This window comes from Acipenser ruthenus, chromosome 52 (assembly GCF_902713425.1).
Source record: "Acipenser ruthenus chromosome 52, fAciRut3.2 maternal haplotype, whole genome shotgun sequence".
NCBI classification, from domain to species: domain Eukaryota; kingdom Metazoa; phylum Chordata; class Actinopteri; order Acipenseriformes; family Acipenseridae; genus Acipenser; species Acipenser ruthenus.
Window position 1 is genome coordinate 4,153,005 of NC_081240.1, and position 21,579 is coordinate 4,174,583.

The window sequence follows — 21,579 nt, forward strand, 5'->3', positions numbered from 1 at the left end:
CTCCACACTGCTGCCCATTATCTTGTGCTGGGGGGAGGTGGGGGAGGGGCTGTATGCTTTCTGTAGTGTTGAGCAGCTTAGTGCTGTCTGTGCGGCTCAGCTCACTTTCACAGTGTCAGCTGGAGGAGTGGCGCTGTGTCAGAGCTCAGTTTCAGTCTCTGCTCACTTTTGAATTGTAAGCAGCAGATAGAAATATCCACGTTCGGCTCTACAACCGTCGTTGGGAGCATTTCTGTGGATGTTTAAGATGTTTTTACAAAATTGCAGGTGGAATTATTCTGCTGGGCTTTTTTCCCCGTTTCTCAAGATGAATAGAGCTGGACCTCAGCTTCACTGCCGTGCAGAAGAATGGGCAGGATCACACTGTTTTTTCAGGATTCATTTCTAGGGCCCAGGCTTTACAGTATCTCTCCAGTGTTGTGAGTTTTTGCTGGAGGCCTGTTGCTGTGGGTGACAGTAACACTAGATCATCGGTGTATAGGAGGCACTTGACCTGTGTGTCGTCTATGGCCAGTCCAGGGTCAGGGGACTGATCCAGATCTGTGGCCAGCAGGTTTATATATAAATTAAAAAGTGTTGGGCTGAGACTGCAGCCCTGTCTCCCGCCTCTGCTCTGTGTGAAGGAATCTGTCCTCATGTTATTGATTTTAAGGCTGCATTGGTTGCTTGTGTACATGGATTTAATGACGTCATATAGTTTTCCTCGAATTCCATTTTGGAGTAATTTTACGAAGAGTCCTGGATGCCAGATTGAATCAAGGCTTGTTTAAAATCAATAAAACATGCAAATCTTTTCTCTTTGTTTTTGTGGTGTCCATGTGTGGTGATCAGGGTGTGCAGGGTGTGTATGTGATCTGTAGTGCGGTGATGGGGGAGTAACCCAACCTGACTTCTGCTCAGAATCTTGTGTTCCTGCATGAACTTCGGTAATCAGCTGTTTAAAATGTTACAGACAGCTTCCCCAGGGTACTGCTAACACAGATAACCTTTGGAATTGTTTAGGTCTAATTTGTTTCCTTTTTTGTGTACTGGAGTTATATGGACTATGTTCCAGTTTTCAAGGAAACAGCCAGACTGCAACACTAAGTTGAATAATTTCACCAGGGTGATTTGTATTGCAAGGTTACTGTAATGTAGCATTTCAATGAGGATGCTATCTTGCCCACATGCTTTTTTAAGTTTGTCTTTGACCTCCTGCAGTGTGATGGAGGAGTCTTGAGGGGATTGGATCTTTTTCATAAGTTTTTCTAAGGTGATTAATTCTTCTATAATTCCTCTTTGTTCATAGGTTAGTTCTGCCTGTGGGATTGGTTGATAAACATTTTGGAAAGGTTTTTTTCCAGATATTGCCGTTTTTGTATTCCTAATTTCCGATCATTTTATATTGGAGTGTAACTTTTTCCAGGTTGCCCAGAATTTGTTAGTGTCAATACAGTCCTCTATCTCTTGTAATTTCCTAGCCTGAAATGCATATTGTTTCTTTAGGAGGGTGGATTTGTATTGTTTGGGAGAGTGTGGGAGTATTTTAAATGCAGTTCATTGTTTTCTGGGTGATGGTGTTTCTGCTTTGATAGAGCTCATAATTCTTTTCTCATCTCTTTGCATTCTGTATCAAACCATTTGTTTGTGGAGCAGTTTTTTTTTTTTTTTTTTTTTTTTTTTAGCTTTGCTTTTTTTAAATTTTAAGTTGGTAAGTGTGCCAGAACAGCCTCATTTACTCCATCAGAGTTTTGGTTATAGTTTTGTGTTTGAATCAATTGTTTATCAGATTTGTAATTACCCAGTGGTGTGTTACTGTTTTGTATTGTTCTAGCATTATTATTGTCATCATGTTCATTCATTCTAACTCACTCTATCATCAGTCTGGAGCAAATTGCTCTCGGCAGGTGTTTGATGTCATTCATTTCACCGGAGGCTGTGCTCCTGGTTTTGTTGGTGATGTTGGTGTAGCTCCTTTGCCATGGCTCCGGGGAGTGGGGGTGTGAGTGCTGGGTGTTGGCTGGGGCCAGAGTGGCAGTGTTGGGGATTGGGTTGTGAGTGCTGGGTGTAGGCTGGGGTCAGAATGGCTGTTGTGTCTGTGGTGAAGGCTCTGTAGGTAGGGTGCTGGCGTTCTGTGTAGCTTGTGTTTGTTGCTTTGAAACTGCGGTGTCCTGGGTCGGTGTGTGTTAATGTACTGTACAGTCCAGTCAGTGTGTCTATACTGTGTTAACCTCTCTCTCAGTGCAGTGTGTGTGTTAGTGTACTGTACAGTCCAGTCAGTGTGTCTATACTGTGTTAACCTCTCTCTCAGTGCAGTGTGTGTGTTAGTGTACTGTACAGTCCAGTCAGTGTGTCTATACTGTGTTAACCTCTCTCTCAGTGCAGTGTGTGTGTTAATGTACTGTACAGTCCAGTCAGTGTGTCTATACTGTGTTAACCTCTCTCTCAGTGCAGTGTGTGTGTTAGTGTACTGTACAGTCCAGTCAGTGTGTCTATACTGTGTTAACCTCTCTCTCAGTGCAGTGTGTGTGTTAGTGTACTGTACAGTCCAATCAGTGTATCTATACTGTGTTAACCTCCCTCTCTCTCAGTGCAGTGTGTGTGTGTGTGTTAGTGTACTGTAGAGTCCAGTCAGTGTGTCTATACTGTGTTAACCTCTCACTCAGTGCAGTGTGTGTGTTAATGTACTGTACAGTCCAGTCAGTGTGTCTATACTGTGTTAACCTCTCTCTCAGTGTAGTGTGTGTGTGTTAATGTACTGTACAGTCCAGTCATCGTGTCTATACTGTGATAACCTCCCTCTCTCTCTGTGTAGTGTGTGTGTTAATGTACTGTACAGTCCAGTCAGTGTGTCTATACTGTGTTAACATACTGTGTTAATAACAACATTAAGGTGTAGTTTAACAGGTAGAAAAATGTTCTCTCTCTAGGGTGCTATACAGGAATCAAGGCACCCCTAGTAATTGACAATTTGGACAGATAAACAGGTGCAGACAGACAGAGAGAGAGTACTGGTGGATGAGAATTCGAATGGACCAATGGGGTGAGAGAAAGGAAGAAAAGGATTTTGGGAGATGTAGTATTTAGGGTTGACCTGGCCAGGCCACTGGCTGCATTCACAATACAGAGACTTTGCTAAGTCTGCGCAGATTCTGCGGAAAACCTGTCCAAATTCATCGTCTGCGTGAACTCAGCCGGAAAAGACGTCACCAGGTCACGCATCCACGGGCTTAAAAGTCTGCACAGCCGTGCAGCTTCTCAAGAGGTATTAATTATCTTATGAATGATTTATAATACAAATTAAAATGATTTGACTCCTTTTCCACACAGTTATTATACTTTTCAAATATTCAGATATTTGTTCTAAGGTTTAAACATGTAAAAAAAATAAAATAATGCTAAACGGTTGAAATGAACCTAAAACCATTTTCAGCAGGTGTAATTGGTTATTGATGAAAGGCTATCAGAAACAGGGAATAACCTACTTTGAATTAAGGAGAATAAATCAGCTTTAATAACAGGTAGTTGAAGTGAGATATGTGACCATATGTGCAAATATTTGAACTATTTTTGTCCCAGATCAAAATACAGTACTGACTAACAACCCCTATGTGAGAGGGCCGGGGGAATCCTGCCTGCTATAATACTCATTAATTTGTCCCACATCACAAAACATACGTTTATATTATCTCTTTATAGCAGGGACTGTTTCTACTATACATTTTCTGATCATGCTGTAAATTATGAAGCTGGTGGAGCACAAAGGGAACTTCGATTGCATCCACTTCTTCTGCGATAGGAATTTCTCTCAACACCACCTCCATTTCGCTTCTGCTCAGAACTGTTGTTCATCTACCAAAGCTGTCCACGCTGCATCAGCACAGACCGTGACGTCAGACGCAGACGACCCTCTGCAATCCAGGCGGCAGAAAAGTGCCGTGAACGCACCCACTGTCTTCTAATTAAAGAGAGTATTAGGGGAAACAATTTAAATACATTTCCATGCATTAAAGTTATTCATTATTTAAGTGACTTGCAAGCGGTACCTTTTTCCACGCAATTCATTTTGCATGCAAGTGCAACTGGTTAGTGAATACAGCAGGTGTACAAAACATGCAGTAACGGGCTTACTGTGTGCAAAACACGTTAACGCTGTTCAGTGCATGAGGCCCTAAGTCGTCACTCACTCCATGAAAAGAATAAAAAGTCAAAATTTTGGTTGCAAAATCCATCTTTATTGTTTTTTTTTTTTGGGGGGGGGGGGGGGGTGGTTCACAACAGCAGTTGGAAGGTGGTAAGCATCAGATTTATTAATCAAGAGTACATCTTTATATTGGATCGATCCTCCACTTAAAAGAGAAAAAAACCTTTGAAAACAATTTTTATGATTGATGTGTGTGCTATATCAATAAGTGCTTACAGTTTTTATGTATAATTTAATGATGTCCAATATTAATTTACTTTTCAAATGTATATATTTTTATGATGGCACCCATCCTTCTGGAATCAAGCTGTAACAAAGGACCTGATTTGTGGTGCTTTTGAGGATCACATTGTCAGCGAGGTACTTGTACTGCTCCTTGATCGTTTGGGAGAATTCTGGCTTTTCAACCAGGGGTGAAGTCGAAAAATTCTGCCAAAAACAAAAAAAGAAATAAAAAATTCAGTGAGACTTGAAAATACTTAAGTAGAGTACTCCTGCGCGAGACATCATTATTAATAATAATAATAATAATAATAATAATAATAATAATAATAAACTTTATTTTATAAAGCACTTTTCATGGTGGGTCATTGCAAAACGCTGTACATTAAAAGCCAGGAAAGGAAGACATGATAGAATATAAGGATGCGTCTCTATAGGCAAGGCAGCTGGGCTCCAATCCCACCTATGCCATTGCCCACTTTGGCTGGGAATTCCCAGTGGGGCGGTGTGAAATTGACAGAGCGTCGCCAGGGTGGGGAGGGTTTAAGTCAGATGGGGCTCCTTTGGTTCATCACAGCGACTCCTGTGGCCTCTCTCTCGGGCCCCTGCAGATTCCGAGTGTTAGCAGTTTTCAGCTGCATCGAAACCCTCAATGTTTTAGCTGGGCTGTGGGTGCTCTGGGCTTGCAGTGTGAAAAATAGCATGAGTATCAAAGGATGACTGTGTGTGTGTGTGTGTGCTTTGTCTCATCCCTCCTGAGGAGCCACAGAGTCGATTTGATGAACCAAGTTGAATTGACCATTCCAAATTGGGGTGAAAAGAGGGGGGGGGGGGGGCGGTAATTGCAGATTCTCAATTTATATAAAAAAAAAGTCAGTTTGAACTATTAAGTTTGAAGGCGAGATTTAAAATACACACACAAAGTCAGAATTCCTGATCTCAGTGAGGAAAGGGGTTCACAACGGGAGGATAAGGCCTGTGACACTGTGAGACGGATTGGAGTTTTTACAAAACGAGCACCTCATTAAAATCACACATAACTTTTAAAGGAATCCCTGTCTGGAAATGTGGAATGTGGAAATGTCAGCTGTCTGGTTTCCCCTTAAAGGACTTACAGAAACAAACATATGAAGGAGCTCCGTGACAGAAATACAGTGAATCTTGGTTGTAAATCTCCCTCCCGACCTGTGAGGGCGCTAAGCAGCAAGAACAGAGTTCTTTGGACGGGCTGGTCTGACAGTTCTTTCCCAGGGTCGGGATGTCGGCCAATCTGGATGAGGCGAGACTCCGTTGCAAGAATGCATTGACCCGGAAGGTAAATGATGTGGCAGCCACAGATTGGAGAGGTGGTTGCACTCGTTTACCAAGGGGTCATGTGTGACAGCATAAAAAGGGAATGGAGAATCGTAATCTGTTCCTTCATTTTGGGTAAATGTACTGGAGACCAGAAGGACCCGTGTTAAATGTTCCGTGAGTGTTTTGTCTTCGTTTGTCTAACTGTTACTTATCTGTTTGTTAGACGGCTAAACACAAGTTCTGGAGCTGTCGCCAGAGGCCAGCACCCAACCGGAACATCACTGCATTAAAGCCCATTATCGTTATATTCACCACTATCACTACTGCACTCACTAAAGGACTGGTGACCGTGTATGTTTTGTCTGTGTGTGTCTATTTGTGTGTGGATTCGTGTGTTATCATTTGGGACTTCCCTGTGCATTATTTATACAGAGCAGTACCAAGCATTGAGTACTGCCTGTATTTCATTATTGTTTTCTGTTGGTAAGTTCGACTATTGGATTAAAAATAAAAGAACCATCATATCACCAGTACTGTGTCTGTCATTGTTTGGAGCACTGCATCACCTCTGCACCTGCACACTATAACCCACTTTGCCACACGCTCCCACAATCGGCCGATGTCAATCAGATGCAAATCAATTAGCCTGCATGCATGTGAAGCACGAACAGATAATAGACAATCAAGCGTCCGTTTAATGAAATACCTGACAGATAAATACAACAAATGGCTGATCAGATGTCAAATTGTTTAGATTTTTAAAAAATAAATAAAGCACTTATTTCCTTTTGTATTCCTGTGTCTCACTGGCTTCACCTCAAGGGGGGATTGTTTATTGAGCTACATTCTTTGAGTTGAATAATTCATTTGTAATGGTGTAACAAATTAATTTATAGCCTATTTCACCAGGAATCGACCGGCAGAAACTTCTTAATAATCTATCATTCTATCTATCTACTGTGTATGGATACAGTTTACTGTACGGATTGTGACAGTGCAGAGGCCCGCACATGTACAAATGTATTTATTTGGGGGTTTTCATTCATTATTTTTGTGCATGTAGTTCTGATAGTACGAAAGAACCACCGAGTCAACCATTTTATACAAATGAGTCCACCTGAGAGAGAGAGAGAGAGAGAGAGAGAGAGAGAGAAAAGCACGAGGGCTGATTAAAAAAAGTTATCTGGTAAGCAACGTAGTTAGGGGGAAAACTAACTATCAGAGAAGACTCCAGTGCGAGTTAGGTTTTTGTTTGTTTTATTTTTTTTTGTTATTGTAATAAATATACAGGCAAAACCCTGTTTCAGCCTTACATCCATTGTTGTGTTCTGCTTCCACTTTAAGTGAGTGTAAAAGACCTGGAAATGTGTACAACCAAGACGGTTTGTCACAGGATGCATTACACTCGCATGCATTAAATGTTTTGTTTACTTACATAATTAATCATTAAAGCATTAAATTATGCAACTATAGACTAAGTAAGTAAATAAAACCTCAACAATCATAGGCTATGTTCAATAAAAAATGAACAAAGGATGTTCCACATTTAGTGTTACACTAGTTTGCCTTTTACTATAGTAAAATGACAAATAAACACAATGGACTCTATTCTGCAAAGTCAAACGTGTCAACAGAACGCTAACGCTAACTCCATTGTGTCTGGGCACCATAGTGTCTGCCCATGAAAATGCGATTCTGCAGCTGTTTTGAGGTGCGCGCTAAAGAAAACTGGTTTTCACTTTCTGCACACAACCATTTCAATACCACCCAGTATCAGCGCAAAATATAAGATGTCACCTTATTAACATATAGTACTATTATTTTAACCTCTTTCCAGCAAACATTAAGGTGTATTGTGGAGGTTTGCAGAATCACTTCGATTTGTATGTTAATAAGGACACACCTCGAAATTTGTGCTGATACCGGGCGGTGTCGCAAAGGTCCCAGATGGGCGCTAAATAGTGTTTGCAGAATCACTCGAGGGCAGCGTCTGTTTGAGCACCTCCGCTCATATGAATTTGCCATTACAAATTTGCTGTGGCAAAATACAGATGATGTTCGTGACTGCATGAGTAAATAACTGTTTTGTCAAATATTTGTGAGGGAAGATCGATCTTTTTCCCCCAGCAAGCACGCAAAGCAAGTCTAACGAACATATTTCTCCGCAAGACTGCTAGTGCAGCTGGCATATCAAAATCAACACTGTAGTACAGATACATTGTGTGACCCTGAGCAAGTCACTTAACCTCCTTGTGCTCTGTCTTTCGGGTGAGACGTAATTGTAAGTGACTCTGCAGCTGATGCATAGTTCACACACCCTAGTCTCTGTAAGTCGCCTTGGATAAAGGCGTCTGCTAAATAAACTAATAATAATACAGCAGTGGCGGAGCAATAGCAGGTGCAGCAGGTGCAACTGCGCTGGGGCCCATGCACTCAGAGGGCCCCGGAGGGGGTTCATCCTGTAGTTTAGACGGAAGCTGTTGGGTGCTGCTGCAGGCACCAAAATAAGCTACAGCAAATCAACATGCCTGCATTTCTGATTTAATAATAATAATAATAATAATAATAATAATAATAATAATAAAACGGTTTCCTATGTGAGACAAATTCTGCAAATGTCTGTGCAGAATTGTGAATTCTGTATTGCGATTAAAAAATAGTGTAGTGTTGGATGTAAAGATGTACAGAAAAAAATGAAAGTAGGTGAGTAGAAAATGTCATTTAGAAGACTTATTACATACTGATTCATATATGCTAACATTCTGACAATTAAATATAGTTCAATATTGAAATAAAACCATCAAGTTTTTATTCACGGTCGGCTGTAACAAGGATACAAGGCTATTTGCGCTGGGCCATGTTAACAAGCCTGATGTGACTGGCTTACTTTGTAACTTACTGTAACTGTAGGGAGGGTGCGAGCACTACTGTAGGCTGTGGCGCCTTCTACTGGACTGGAGAATAGTGGCACGGGAGTTTAATTATGAAAATGGCATTGGTTAAAATGTTGTAAAAGGCAAGTGTAAACAAACAAAAAGATTAATCTGGTGTCAGTATTTGAAAACAACAAACAGAATTGTCATAGTAATACAAAATGCATTAAGCACAGCAGACGCCATTTTACTGCTTATTGGTATTGCGTCTGGGAAGGGGGACACACGGGCGCGTTAACAAAAATTCAGCGGGATATTTTTTATTTCAGGGGGGCATTGGCACAATGGTGCCGCCTAGCATAAACACTGTGTCTAAATGGGTACAAATGTAAGTCACTTTGGATAACAGCGTCAGCTGTCTCGTTCTCGGTATCTCTGCGTTTCTCCTTCAAACTCAAAATGACATTCAACTTCCCAACTGCGCTTACACCAAATCATTTTCACATGCAAACTCTACCAAACCTGGTTCGCTCCTGCTCCATATTCCCATAAACCTGTTAATCATATGAATTCTCCATGATGGCAAGAAAAAGAGAGAACTTTAATCTGCCTTTTTACTACCATATTCCTCAGCTGTCCTATTTAGTCTGCTGGCATATTTTTCATTATTTTTTAATGTTCTCTGTTGCGTGCGTGCTGATTATTATTTATTTTTTTAATCTATAGCGATGTCGAGGTTGTTATGCTGTTGTGTTGTTTTTACAGCACGTTGCATTTTATTGTTTGACAAACCCTGTAAATTGCCTGGGATAATTTGCTAAATGTCTAAGTAATAATAATAAAACATCTCAAGAATGACTTACCCTTCTTATTTCTCCATCTGTTAAATCCCTGGTGTCATCGTCATTCTTCACAAAATCCCAAAACCAGTCATATGGTCCGATTGTCATTTGCTTTTTCTTACCATCGTACAGACTACGCATCTACAGGATTAGTGTGGGGGAAAAAATGAGAAAAAGAAAATCATAGGTCTATTCCCCTGCAATTCAAAATGATTAAAATCTAAAGTGATGGTTGAGCGTTCAGTCGTTTCAGTCCATACCCTGAAGCATAGCAGCACTGGTCTCAGACACATCTGTCTCATTGATTTCACTGCAAAAAAAGACCAGGGCTCTGGCCAAATCCAAACTTTTAGCCCTACGCCAAATCTCAAATTATCAAATGGCTTTTTGTTTTGCCAGAGACTTCTTGCTCCTCCCCAAAGGTAACCCAACATCAGTTACATGGTGAGTTACAATTCAGTAGCTTTAGTAGATGGTAATTAAATGTGGTTTGGCTTTAATTCGCTTGGCTGAGGGAACAATGGCCTGGCCAAGTGGTTGAGGCATCAGAACACCTCCACTATATGGACTGAGCCAGGGAGTTTGCTGCAAAGGCGGTATCTGGGGAGGGTGGAGGGATGCGAATCGAAACGATGAATGCTGGGAAAAAGGGTTTGTGATTTGTATTAATGCTCAGTGAGGGCGAGATTGGGGTTTGATATCTCTCTAGAACTTTAGTTTAAAACTCCATTCGGAGGGGTGGTAGGAAGTTTGATGTTTTAAATTTGGCCCAACCCCAAAATACTGCGTTTCATGCATATTTTGAAATTCGTTTTTTATATTGAAGACAATGAATGTCCTCCAAGGACTTGAATCATTAACCCAACAACTTCTGTTCACCCAGGAACGTACTACAGTATGTCTTTCTTGTAGAATATGGTTTGATTGCAGCCCTAACTAACAACATCACCACCTTAATAAACACACAAGGGTCACTGACACACAAGCAAGCCAAGAATCCCCCAGCCAGCCCATCCAACCGCACCCCCCCCCCCATACACACACACACACAACACACACACACACAGTGTCACTCAGCTAACTGTGCACTGCCCCCCTGGCTCAGTCGTCTTGATTGATACATGCTCTTATCCTGAAGACCCAGAAGAAACTAATACTGGACTATCCGTGACGATTCTGGCCATTCTTTCCAGAGTACCACAGGAGTCGCTCGAGCGGGGGGAACCAAGGCAGCCCCAGCCGACTTAATGTAAACCCACCCCCGCCAAACCCTAGCGATCGATCAGCCTAATTCTGCTACTGAAGGGGTTGCCCCCAGAAAATGCACACATTTTAACACAGCAGCAAAGAGAAGGTAAGGCTGGTACCGTTTTGTCCATTACGAGTCTTGCGCCTCTGAGAGTGATCTGAGGAATTACTGATTCATTCTCTTTTGGAAAAGAGGCTGGGTAGATGTCAAGGAGTCCAGGACCAAAGCAGGAATTCCTTGCAAAACTCACTCCTGCAAAAACAAAAATATGAATGGTATAATATTATACAACAACTTCTTGTTTTCAAGGGTTATCAAGTCGGTCTTAAACCAGATCAAGATGGCATTTAACATACTTCATATAACTTGTTGCGAAGGGCGCTGTATTAAATAAAGGACTGATTGATATCCGTGGGATGGAGGATTTTTTTTGGCACATTGGTGAAAATCAGTTTTTGTAGTAATTACATTTTTTTAATTTTTTGCCTTCAAATAATAATGCCTTTTTTTATAACTGAACACACCGATTTAAATGCACAAAACACACTAGAGCAAATCGATTTCAACAGAATGATTTACTAAGATTAACCTTGGTTACTGGAGGTAGGATATAGGATTTTAATAAATACTAGGAAATTGAGTAGTAACCAATTACATTTTTGGAAAACGATCAGATCATATTAAATCATTTGGGGATGCTGACAAGTAAGCAAAGGCATTTATTACTATATTGATAGGTTTATAGGAACCCTTTAAACAACTTTAAACCACTCGCATCTTTATCTTTGTGAATGGTCCACAAATGCGCACTGAGCCGTCGATATTGGGTCCGTGGGTCCAGTGTTTTCACACTATGGGTACAGTATTGCGCTATGGACCACCTATTTAAATCCCTTTGTATACTGTCATTTGTACATTTGTACATTTGTATCTTACCTACACCATACACAACAGGCCAGTGATTCCCCTCACGGACAACATCGTTCAGCTCTAGGTGGAGGGAAAAATGTGCAATGTGCGTTAGTGTCATTTCTTTTTTCTTTTTGTTTTGTTTTCAATTTATAGGCACAGCGTGAACAGGTTTCTATTGTAAGGCTTAAGGACCTCTAAATCGAAGTGAGGCCTTTGACCCAACTAGTATGTATGTGTGTGTGTGTGTGTGTGTGTGTGTGTGTGAGAGAGACTAACAACGTGCGAGTGTGAGTAATTGTACCATCTTAAACTTGTTCTTTTAAGCTTCTGGGAAGACTGAGATAAGACTGCAGCTGGGAACAACAACTGTGGGACTAGTACACTATTGTTGTGTTATTTTGTGCTATTTTCATTCTTAGCCTTGGCTACCAGACATTGAGGCACGTTATTAGTTGTGGCGAACTGGGATTATCAGCGCCCTGTTTCTTTAAAAGACAATTGAGCACGGAGCTTGATGCCTGGCTGTGGCCTGGCTGTATAACATGTCTGCACTTGGTCTAATCGTTCTGCCTGCTGCTTGAGTGACTGTGTGTCTTTACAGCCTGCAATGTGCCTTGTTTGTTTTTTGGTTTCTTTAAATATCCCTCCTCGAGTTTAGTTTTTTTTTTTTATTATTATTGTTACTTGTGGCCGAGCTGTTGTTGCAGTGACGTGTGGGTAGTGATGTCACGGACCAGGAAGTAAACAAAGGCAATGAACGGATGGAATGGCGGTGGTGAAGCTGAACGCTACGGCGCTCAGCATATTTATTAAATGAATAAACAAAAGATTTAAACAAACAACAAACAAAAAGGCACAAGGGCCAAACAAATAAACAAATAAGTATCGTGCTGGTGTAAACCAGCACGCTCCGCAGTTATTTTTAAGTTTAGTTTGCTCTCTCCGCTCTCACTCCTAATATGCTCTCCGCTGAGGGTAGAGAGCTGCAGGTTTATATACAGTGACCATCTTCCGATTAGCAACAATTAATCAATGAATTAACTCGGGAGATGGTCACCGTCTGCACAAGTTTAATAAGGATGCGTGACTGTCAGCTAACTAAATAAATCACTAGCTGATCAGTCACGCATCCTCACTGGGTTTTTAAAAATACAAAAACAATAACAAATACGCAGCGCTTTTATCCTCGCCGCAAACAATAATCCAAATAATAATAAACAGTGCCCATATAAATATAGGGGTGGGACACTCCGCCACATTACTCTATCTAGCTAGTGCATTAACACTTTCTCTGAGCTCAGCCAAAGTTCGATTTCTACTATCACGAAAGGTCACAACCAACAAAGAAACATGCGGCAAGGAGGTTGAGGGAAACTGGTGCTTTCACTTCCCCTTTCCTTGGACGATTTAGGAGAAAGGACAGTAAAAAGCTCCCACGGATTCATCTTTTGTGAAGATCAAGGAAACTGCACCACTTTATTAACCGGACAAGGTCAATACCAGGAGCCGGGGATCTGGTTTGAAAATTTATTTTGATTTTCCTATTCTGTACAGAAAGCATCGGTTGCTGGATTTATTTCTGTGACCGTGTTAAATGCCATGGATAAGACTGAACGTCAATTGTTTGGTGCACGATTGAGGGACTGTATGTACCGTTTGAGCTCTGTTACTTTGTTTAGCTCCTGAGAAAATGAAAGCAAACAAAGTTAGCAACTCGAGAGAGGGGATTTTGTTTTTCTTTTGGTTATATGGCCTTATGCCCCCTATGGGTAGAGCACTACATAGGCCATCTTGAAATTATTGCTGGTTCTATTGTTTTTTTCTTTTGTTGTTTTCTGTAATTTATGTTTATTGGCTTATCTTCCGTCTGAGACTTTAAGCCTGATCAGTTCAATGTTATTTGTGTTCTGTATATTTGTGTTTATTGGCTGATCTGAGAGAATTATAACTGATCTACAAATTCATGTTATCACAACTGTCACAAAGTGAGCTGTAATCTTGGTTTTAAATTTAGTGACATAACCTCTATTTTGCAATGCCACAGACACACATATTTTTTAACCCTAAATTGACCCAGTCCGCGATGGAAGACTGCCCCACACTTTTTATTAAATAAGTAATAAAATGTGTAGGCTATCAATAACTGAAAGTGACAGAAGAAAGTTTTTTTTTTGTAGAGTTAACATAACGAATAATTCTCTTGTACTATTTCTCTATATAGAGCTAGGCTTTTACAGTTCTTAATGTTATGTCATACAGATTAGCATTGCGAAATAGAGGTTATGTCACTAAATTTAAAACCAACATTATAGCCCACTTTGTGACAACGTTGTGATAACCTGAATTTGTAGATTATATGAATGTCACTTTTAATAAAGAACATGTTAATAAATTATTAAACAAAACAATGATTAAGTAAGCAGTACAACTGGATGAAGGGGAGTGGAAGAATATGGGGAAGCAGTTATTGGTGAGTTGGGATTTTAGCCAGGACACCAGGGTTAGAGTTAGCATCCCTACTCTTCTTGAAATTTGATTTTTAATGACCACAGAGAGTTTAACGTCTCTGACATACAGAACAGTGTCCCTGTGACACTACTGAGGCATTGGTTTGGGAATTCCTGGTCCAGAGGGAAGAGTGCCACCTACTGGTCCACCAACACCACTGCACACAGCAATCTGTTTTTCCCTACCATCCAAGTACTGACCTGGCCCAGCCCTGCTTAGCCTCTGAGATCAGGCTGCGGGCAAGTTCTTTAAATAATTAGATATTCACTGAGGAAAGAGAAAAAGAAAGAGAGCCATTTCCAATAAATGTAACTGCTATGTGATTTTTATCTGACACGCAAGCCAACTGAATGTGAATGTTGATTTCCTGCTTCATAAAGAACTCTGCAAACAAAAACAAATGGAAAAGCACAGAAAGACTAAATACACATTTGTAGAAGCATACATATTTTTTTTCCCTCTGTTATCATTTCAGATACCCTTATGGCTATGCAAGCTGTCTTTCCACTGCACTTGCATCTGAGATGGATCTGACGTCTGACACATTGCATCCTGAAAGAGCAGTAAGAGAAGTAGTTCTCTTTCATGTCAAAATGAAATGCGCTACCTGCTGGAAAGTGCTCTCCCAGTCATTTTTATTTTCTTATTGTCGACCTGTTCCTATCCAATTTTAAATAACTTTAGCATAACAGAGGCAGAAGTGTTAAAGGGACTAGGAGCTCTTAAAATAAACAAATCCCCTGGGCCAGATGAGATCCTCCCAATAGTACTCAAAGAAATGAAAGAAGTTATTTACAAACCGCTAACCAAGATCACGCAACAGTCTCTTGACACAGGGGTTGTACCGAAAAACTGGAAAATAGCAAACGTAATACCGATCCACAAAAAGGGAGACAAAACCAAACCAGGTAACTACAGACCAATAAGCCTGACTTCTATTATATGTAAACTTATGGAAACTATAATAAGATCCAAAATGGAAAATGACCTTTATGGTAACAATATCCTGGGAGACAGCCATCATGGTTTTAGGAAAGGGAGATCGTGTCTAACTAACCTACTTGACTTTTTTGAGGATGCAACATTGAAAATGGATAATTGCAAAGCATACGACATGGTTTATTTAGATTTCTAGAAAGCTTTTGACAAAGTCCCACACAAAAGATTAATTCTCAAACTGAACGCAGTAGGGATTCAAAGAAATGCATGCACATGGATTAGGGAGTGGTTAACATGTAGAAAACAAAGTGTTGATTAGAGGAGAAACCTCAAAATGGAGTGAGGTAACCAGTGGTGTACCACAGGGATCAGTAATAGGTCCTCTGCTATTCCTAATCTACAGTAATGATTTCGATTCTGGTATAGTAAGCAAACTCGTTAAATTTGCAGACAACACAAAAATAGGAGGAGTGGCAAACACTGTTGAAGCAGCAAAGGTCATTCAAAATGATCTAGACACCATTCAGAATTGAGCAGACACATGGCAAATGAAATTTAATAGAGAAAAGTGTAATTTATTGCATGCAGGCAATAAAAATGTGCACTATAAATATCATATGGGAGATAGTGAAATTGAAGAAGGGATCTATGAAAAAGACCTAGGAGTTTATGTTGACTCAGAAATGTCTTCATCTAGACAATGTGGGGAAGCTATAAAAAAGGCTAACAAGATGCTCGGATATATTGTGAGAAGTGTTGAATTTAAATCAAGGGAAGTAATGTTAAAACTTTACAATGCATTAGTAAGACCTCACCTAGAATATTGTGTTCAGTTCTGGTCACCTCGTTACAAAAAGGATATTGCTGCTCTAGAAAGAGTGCAAAGAAGAGCAACCAGAATTATCCCAGGTTTAAAAGGCATGTCGTATGCAGACAGGCTAAAATAATTGAATCTATTCAGTCTTGAATAAAGAAGACTACGAGGCGATCTGATTCAAGCATTCAAAATCCTAAAAGGTATAGACAATGTCAACCCAGGGGACTTTTTTGACCTGAAAAAAGAAACAAGGACCAGGGGTCACAAATGGAGATTAGATAAAGGGGCATTCAGAACAGAAAATAGGAGGGACTTTTTTACACAGAGAATTGTGAGGGTCTGGAACCAACTCCCCAGTAATGTTGTTGAAGCTGACACCCTGGGATCCTTCAAGAAGCTGCTTGATGAGATTCTGGGATCAATAAACTACTAACAACCAAACGAACAAGATGGGCTGAATGGCCTCCTCTCATTTGTAAACGTTCTTATGTTCTTATGTTCTTACTAAACAAAAAATTCCAGCATTCTGGGTTGTATCACTTTAGAATTAAGTCATGTGAACCTCAAGGAAAATACATTAAATATTGGAAGAAAATATAAATATTTAAAGAAAACTAAAACAAATAAACAAGTCCCCACAGGTCAATGATGGTCATTTAAAATTAGAAGCTGTAAAATCAGACCCTATGGGCCACAGAACGGACTTGAAAAATACTTTTAAGATTAAGAAATCCGAGACATTTCTTTATACAAAGATGTGGATAATTGGAACAAACTGGGCTCAATTCCAATTGTAACACTAACATTTTTAATTACAATGACCCTGTCACTCTTTTGGATACCAGTGGTTTTCACAGCCCCTGATTTAGCACTGATCTTGGACCACCCCATTGTTAATTTAGGTAAGAAAAATCGAGGACTGCTGCTAATCGGGGTCGGTGAAACCAGCCCTTTGTTGTGCTTAGGGAATGACAGTTCTGATTTGAGTTGCCCATATGAAGCGGCTGTTGAACTTCAGATTGACAGGGACATAAAGCTAGAGTCGACTTACGAAGCAGCTTCATGGTGTTGCTTTGAGAAGTCCTTTTGTTATCACAGAATCCCCCTGCCATGTACAAATCCACACTGTGGACAAAAGCAATGGTATTATTATTATTATTATTATTATTATTATTATTATTATTATTATTATTATTATTATTATTATTATTATTATTATTCAGACATTTAACAGATGCCTTTTATCCAAGGAGGACTTACAAGGTTTGTCAAACAATAACATACAATGGGCTCTATTCTGTAAAGTGAAATGTGTCAACAGTATGCAAACGCTACTGCATAACATCTGCCCACAATAGTGTCTGCCCTCGAAAAATGGGCTGATTTGAGGCTGTGGCTAATGCATATTAGGGTGTGCAACGATCCCCCAACTAACCAAAATCGATGATGGACACCCAGTAACAGCGCAAATTTGAATAATAATAAATAATAATATTTATTATTATTTATTTCTTAGCAGACGCCCTTATCCAGGGCGACTTACAATTGTTACAAGGTATCACATTATTTTTACATACAATTACCCATTTATACAGTTGGATTTTTACTGGAGCAATCTAGGTAAAGGACCTTGCTCAAGGGTACAGCAGCAGTGTCCCCAACCGGGGATTGAACCCACGACCCTCCAGTTAAGAGTCCAGAGCCCTAACCACTACTCCACACTGCTGCCCTGCTGTTTCGAAGGACATAAAGATGTTTTGGACTCCTGTAAGTCGATCGTTCATGCACTGGGCTTGCAATGTATCCAGATGACTTTTAATATAACCTCCACCACTCACAGTCTCTTGTGACAGGGGTCCCCCAAGGATCTGTCCTGGATCCTCTCCTGTTCTCTCATTACATCCCCCCTCCTCGCATCCTATGGTTTTTCATACTATTTCTATGCAGATGATGCTCAGGTCTTCCTCTCCTTCCCCCCCCCCCCCCTCACCCCCCCTCACCCCAACATCCCCTCCTGTATCGCTACCAGTCTGTCTGCTATCTCCTCCTGGATGCACTTGCATCACCTCAAACTTAACCTCTCAAAATCCAACCTCCTTTAATTCCCTTCCTCCTCCTCCCCATCCTCTGATCTCTGGGGAAGGACATGGGTCTTGAATTTGATACAGGCAATTACAAACTGTTATATATGGAAACTAGTTTTCTTGTTAAGAACACATAATGAATCATTAGTAGAGGTCATTGGTTAGTGAAGGTATTTTGAACAGCAGATGTATGACTATGAAGTCTGGACTCAGACACACTGCAGGGCTGCCTGGTAAGTACTTGTATGGGGGGTGGCACACTGACACACATTTCCCTTTGGATCAGAATGTCCAAACCAGTGCCTGTGATGAGTCAAAGGGGTTTCGGTCTGTAATTCAGCCTCCCGACAGTAGAAGGTATCAAGCTAACTCGGGACTTCCCTTACCAAGGTCTCGTGATCATGACAAAAGTCATCTTTGAGGGACATCACCTTGGTGAGGGACGGAAGTGCGAGTATGTAAATCCCGGTCACTCAAGTCAAGTGAGTTGTAAGGACACTTGTCAGTTTGGGATTGGTGTTCCACTCACTACAGGGGAGGGGCTTTGCATACTAAAGGAAATGCACTACTGTGTTCCTGGTTGGTCCTTGAAAACATAGGCGGGATTATTGGGCTTGAGGGAGAGACACAGTACAGTTTGTTTTGGTTTTTAGTTTCTTGTCACTGTGTTTTGGAATACAAATAACGTCTATCTTTTGTTTATCCGTTTCATGTTTGGGATATCTTCAAGAGGACTGAGAAACGACTGACCCTCCATTCTTTTCGTTATTTGTTCCAGCACCCCCCTCCCTCCCTCACACCATTCTTTTATTTTTTATCGTGTAACAAAAACAATAAACATATTTTGGTTACACGTAAATTGCTGACTGGACATTCCATTAATACTCTGGACATTCCATTAAAACTCACACGCCTCACAATGCCCTAGTATGGATAGACTATTATTACTATTATTATTTTGTGTACATGTATGCATACATATAATTTATTATTATTATTATTATTATTATTATTATTATTATTATTATTATTATTATTTTGTATTCCTGTTACTGTTGAACTTTGTCTGTTTTTGAGCTCCCATTATTTGTTTATATTCATTTGTACTTGTATTACTTTATTTTCTGGAAAACAAATAAAAAACAATTGTTAAAAAATGAAAGGGTAAATAATGATAATGGCTGTGTTTACATCCTGGTAAATAAGTCATGACAGTAGATACATATTTCAGGTGGTATGGCTGGTTACAGTTTGAAATAGTTTTAGTTCATGTCTGAATACACATTAAACACAAATCAACACAACATAAAGGTCCAAAGCAGGAATTGTTAAATTAGTACAGTATTAACCACTATACTCTAAAATTGCAATCCAGCCGTACCACCTACCAGCATGTAAACACAGCCATTGATTACCACTCAATTTGGCCGTATTGTTATTAAGATTTTGAGAAAATAAGTATGAGCACAAATTAGAAAAACTTTAATTGATTGATTGGTATCTGATTAACATTGGCCGGTTTGTATCCGCACTATCAGACAGCGTTTTGCAAATAAGCACACAGGCACACACTATGTTTCCCGTGATCCTTTTTAACAGTGGCTCACAGTGGCTTTTATTTAGAATCTGCAATTACCCCCCCCCCCCCCCCCTTTTCACCACAATTTGGAATGGCTAATTCAACCTGGTTCATCGCATCAACCTGAGAGAAAGCACACACACATGCAGGCGTCCTCTGATACGTTGTCAAAGCCGGCTGCTATTTTTCGCACTGCACGCCCAGAGCGCCCACAGCCCAGCTAGCACATTGTCAGGAGGGTTTGATACAGCTGGAACTGCTAACACCCTGAACCTGCAGGTGCCCGAGAGAGAGCCAGAGAAGTTGCTTGAGCTCTATGAACCGAGGGAGCCCTGCCTACCAGCCTAAGTGGGCATTGACATAGGCGTGATTTGAGACCAACTCCCTCTCGCCTATAGGGATGCATCTTGCACTCCGTTGAGGAGGCCTTTACCAGATATGCAACTTGGAAACCCATCTACCATTTGTTTAGAAGCAAAATTAACAGTATATACGTGCAAAATTTCAGGAAGGTAACATTTTTAGTTGGATGTAAAACTTATCACAACAACATCCACCGCTCTAATATTTTTATATATAGAAGTGTCAGCAATGAGATAAATTGCAAGATGGTGGTTAAAGATGTCAAATATAGCAACCGTTTTTGTTCAAACTAAATTAGGAACAGATCTGGTGATGCTGACCCCAATTATTAATTTGGCACAAGAACTGAGCATATTTAGACTGTGCATTAACAGAAACTTACCTGGGGTACTGGATACTCTTGTCCACGCTGCCTTTGCAAAGAGCAGCCTTCATTTCATTGAGCATGCCTTTCACACCAACGCCAACTTTGCTGCCATCAATGTGACCGAGGCTGACAATGCTAGTGCCTGAAAAGACAAGAATCCAACCTTCATTACGCTTTTTGAAGAGATGCCAGAAAAATACTTATTCACAAATAGTCAAATCTTTTTTTTTTAAAGGGCAGTTTCTAAAAAAAAAATATCATGTTAACGTTGTGTTACGTTATGTTACATTGTGTTACATTGCCCTACCCTCATTTTTTCTCTTTTCTCTGTTAATGTTCTGACAACATCTTACACTTAAAAGTTTTAACTCCACCATAGCTCCAGTGTGGCTGCACATGGAGGGCCTGTTAGTGCAGCAGCATGTGAAGTCATATGAAAAAGCGTGGTTTGGCTTCCGTGCGGCAAAACCTCAGTCCAAAAACTCAAGATGTCAATCAAGTCACTCTAACAAAACTGATCTGAAACATAATTAACTAATCAGCACACCAGCTATTGGCTATTTATGCTATTGGCTATTTACACAATCATGTCTCATTATGGAGGGATGCACCTGGTGTTTGAAGTCACTGTTAAGTCAGGACCAAATGGATTATAATAGAAAGAGAGAGCAACCTATTTCACTCCTTAATTGCCACAGCTTAATAAAAGTATATTTAAAAAAAAATCACCTTGAAGAAAATATAATTTTGGGTGAAAATATTCACAATTTTGTAGGGTTTCTTCAGTTATTCATGCATACTGTAAAGACATATGCTAAATGTCTAAATAGTAATAATTACTGTCAATGTTTCACCGGTGCTCATTTTATTCTGCCAATGTCTTGCATTCCTACTCTTAGTTTATACAGAAACAAATGAACGGGTAAATTAAGCATTACACCTTTGCTGAATTGAATATTGTTGCTTATACCCAGCACAGCAATGACAATAATACTACTACTACTACTAATAATAATGTTTATTTTATCTTTCTTTTTTCCACCACTTACATGTTAAAATCCCCTCTTTTTCTTCTGTCAATTAATATTAAATTGCCCTATGACCTCAAATACCTCTCCGATCAAATCAGTAACATTGATCAGCTGGTCACTCGGTCTGATTGGAGGCAAGAATACATAACAGCTGATCAGTATTACTGGTTTGCTTTGCACGGTAATTAAGCACCAATATTCATCCAAATAACTGCTGGTATGCTGATTAATGAAGTATTCTTCATATAAGTTTATTAATGAACTGTTACTGATCAGCAGTTCCCTATTCCTGAACAGCTGAGCAATGTTACTGA

General features: G+C 40.1%; 1 protein-coding gene and 1 long non-coding RNA gene across 2 annotated transcripts; both read right to left on the bottom strand.

Moving 5' to 3' along the window:
* Nucleotides 1-4,249: 4,249 nt before the first annotated feature.
* On the bottom strand, nucleotides 4,250-11,695 carry LOC117432821 (protein N-terminal asparagine amidohydrolase-like). Its single transcript, XM_059016109.1, has 4 exons — nucleotides 11,602-11,695; nucleotides 10,784-10,917; nucleotides 9,438-9,557; nucleotides 4,250-4,612 (listed from the first exon to the last, which is right to left on the bottom strand). Exons 1-4 carry the CDS (start codon nucleotides 11,693-11,695, stop codon nucleotides 4,460-4,462), a joined length of 501 nt encoding a protein of 166 aa, XP_058872092.1. The 3' UTR covers nucleotides 4,250-4,459.
* A 2,720-nt stretch (nucleotides 11,696-14,415) lies between these two features.
* LOC131722924 (uncharacterized) lies at nucleotides 14,416-20,353 on the bottom strand. The gene is made up of 3 exons (XR_009320054.1): nucleotides 20,250-20,353; nucleotides 16,893-16,966; nucleotides 14,416-14,469 (listed from the first exon to the last, which is right to left on the bottom strand). It is a non-coding gene; the product is annotated as an uncharacterized LOC131722924 (long non-coding RNA).
* Between the last annotated feature and the right edge of the window lie 1,226 nt (nucleotides 20,354-21,579).

What these genes read in the sequence shown, in the direction of transcription:
- LOC117432821 (XM_059016109.1), bottom strand. Translation starts at nt 11,695, where the DNA reads ATGACACTAACGCACATTGCACATTTTTCCCTCCACCTAGAGCTGAAC. An exon ending in GACTCGTAATGGACAAAACG is followed by an intron (nt 9,558 to 10,783) that starts GTACCAGCCTTA and finishes CTAATCCTGTAG; the next exon opens with ATGCGTAGTCTGTACGATGG. An exon ending in CAGATGGAGAAATAAGAAGG is followed by an intron (nt 4,613 to 9,437) that starts GTAAGTCATTCT and finishes TGTTTTTGGCAG; the next exon opens with AATTTTTCGACTTCACCCCT.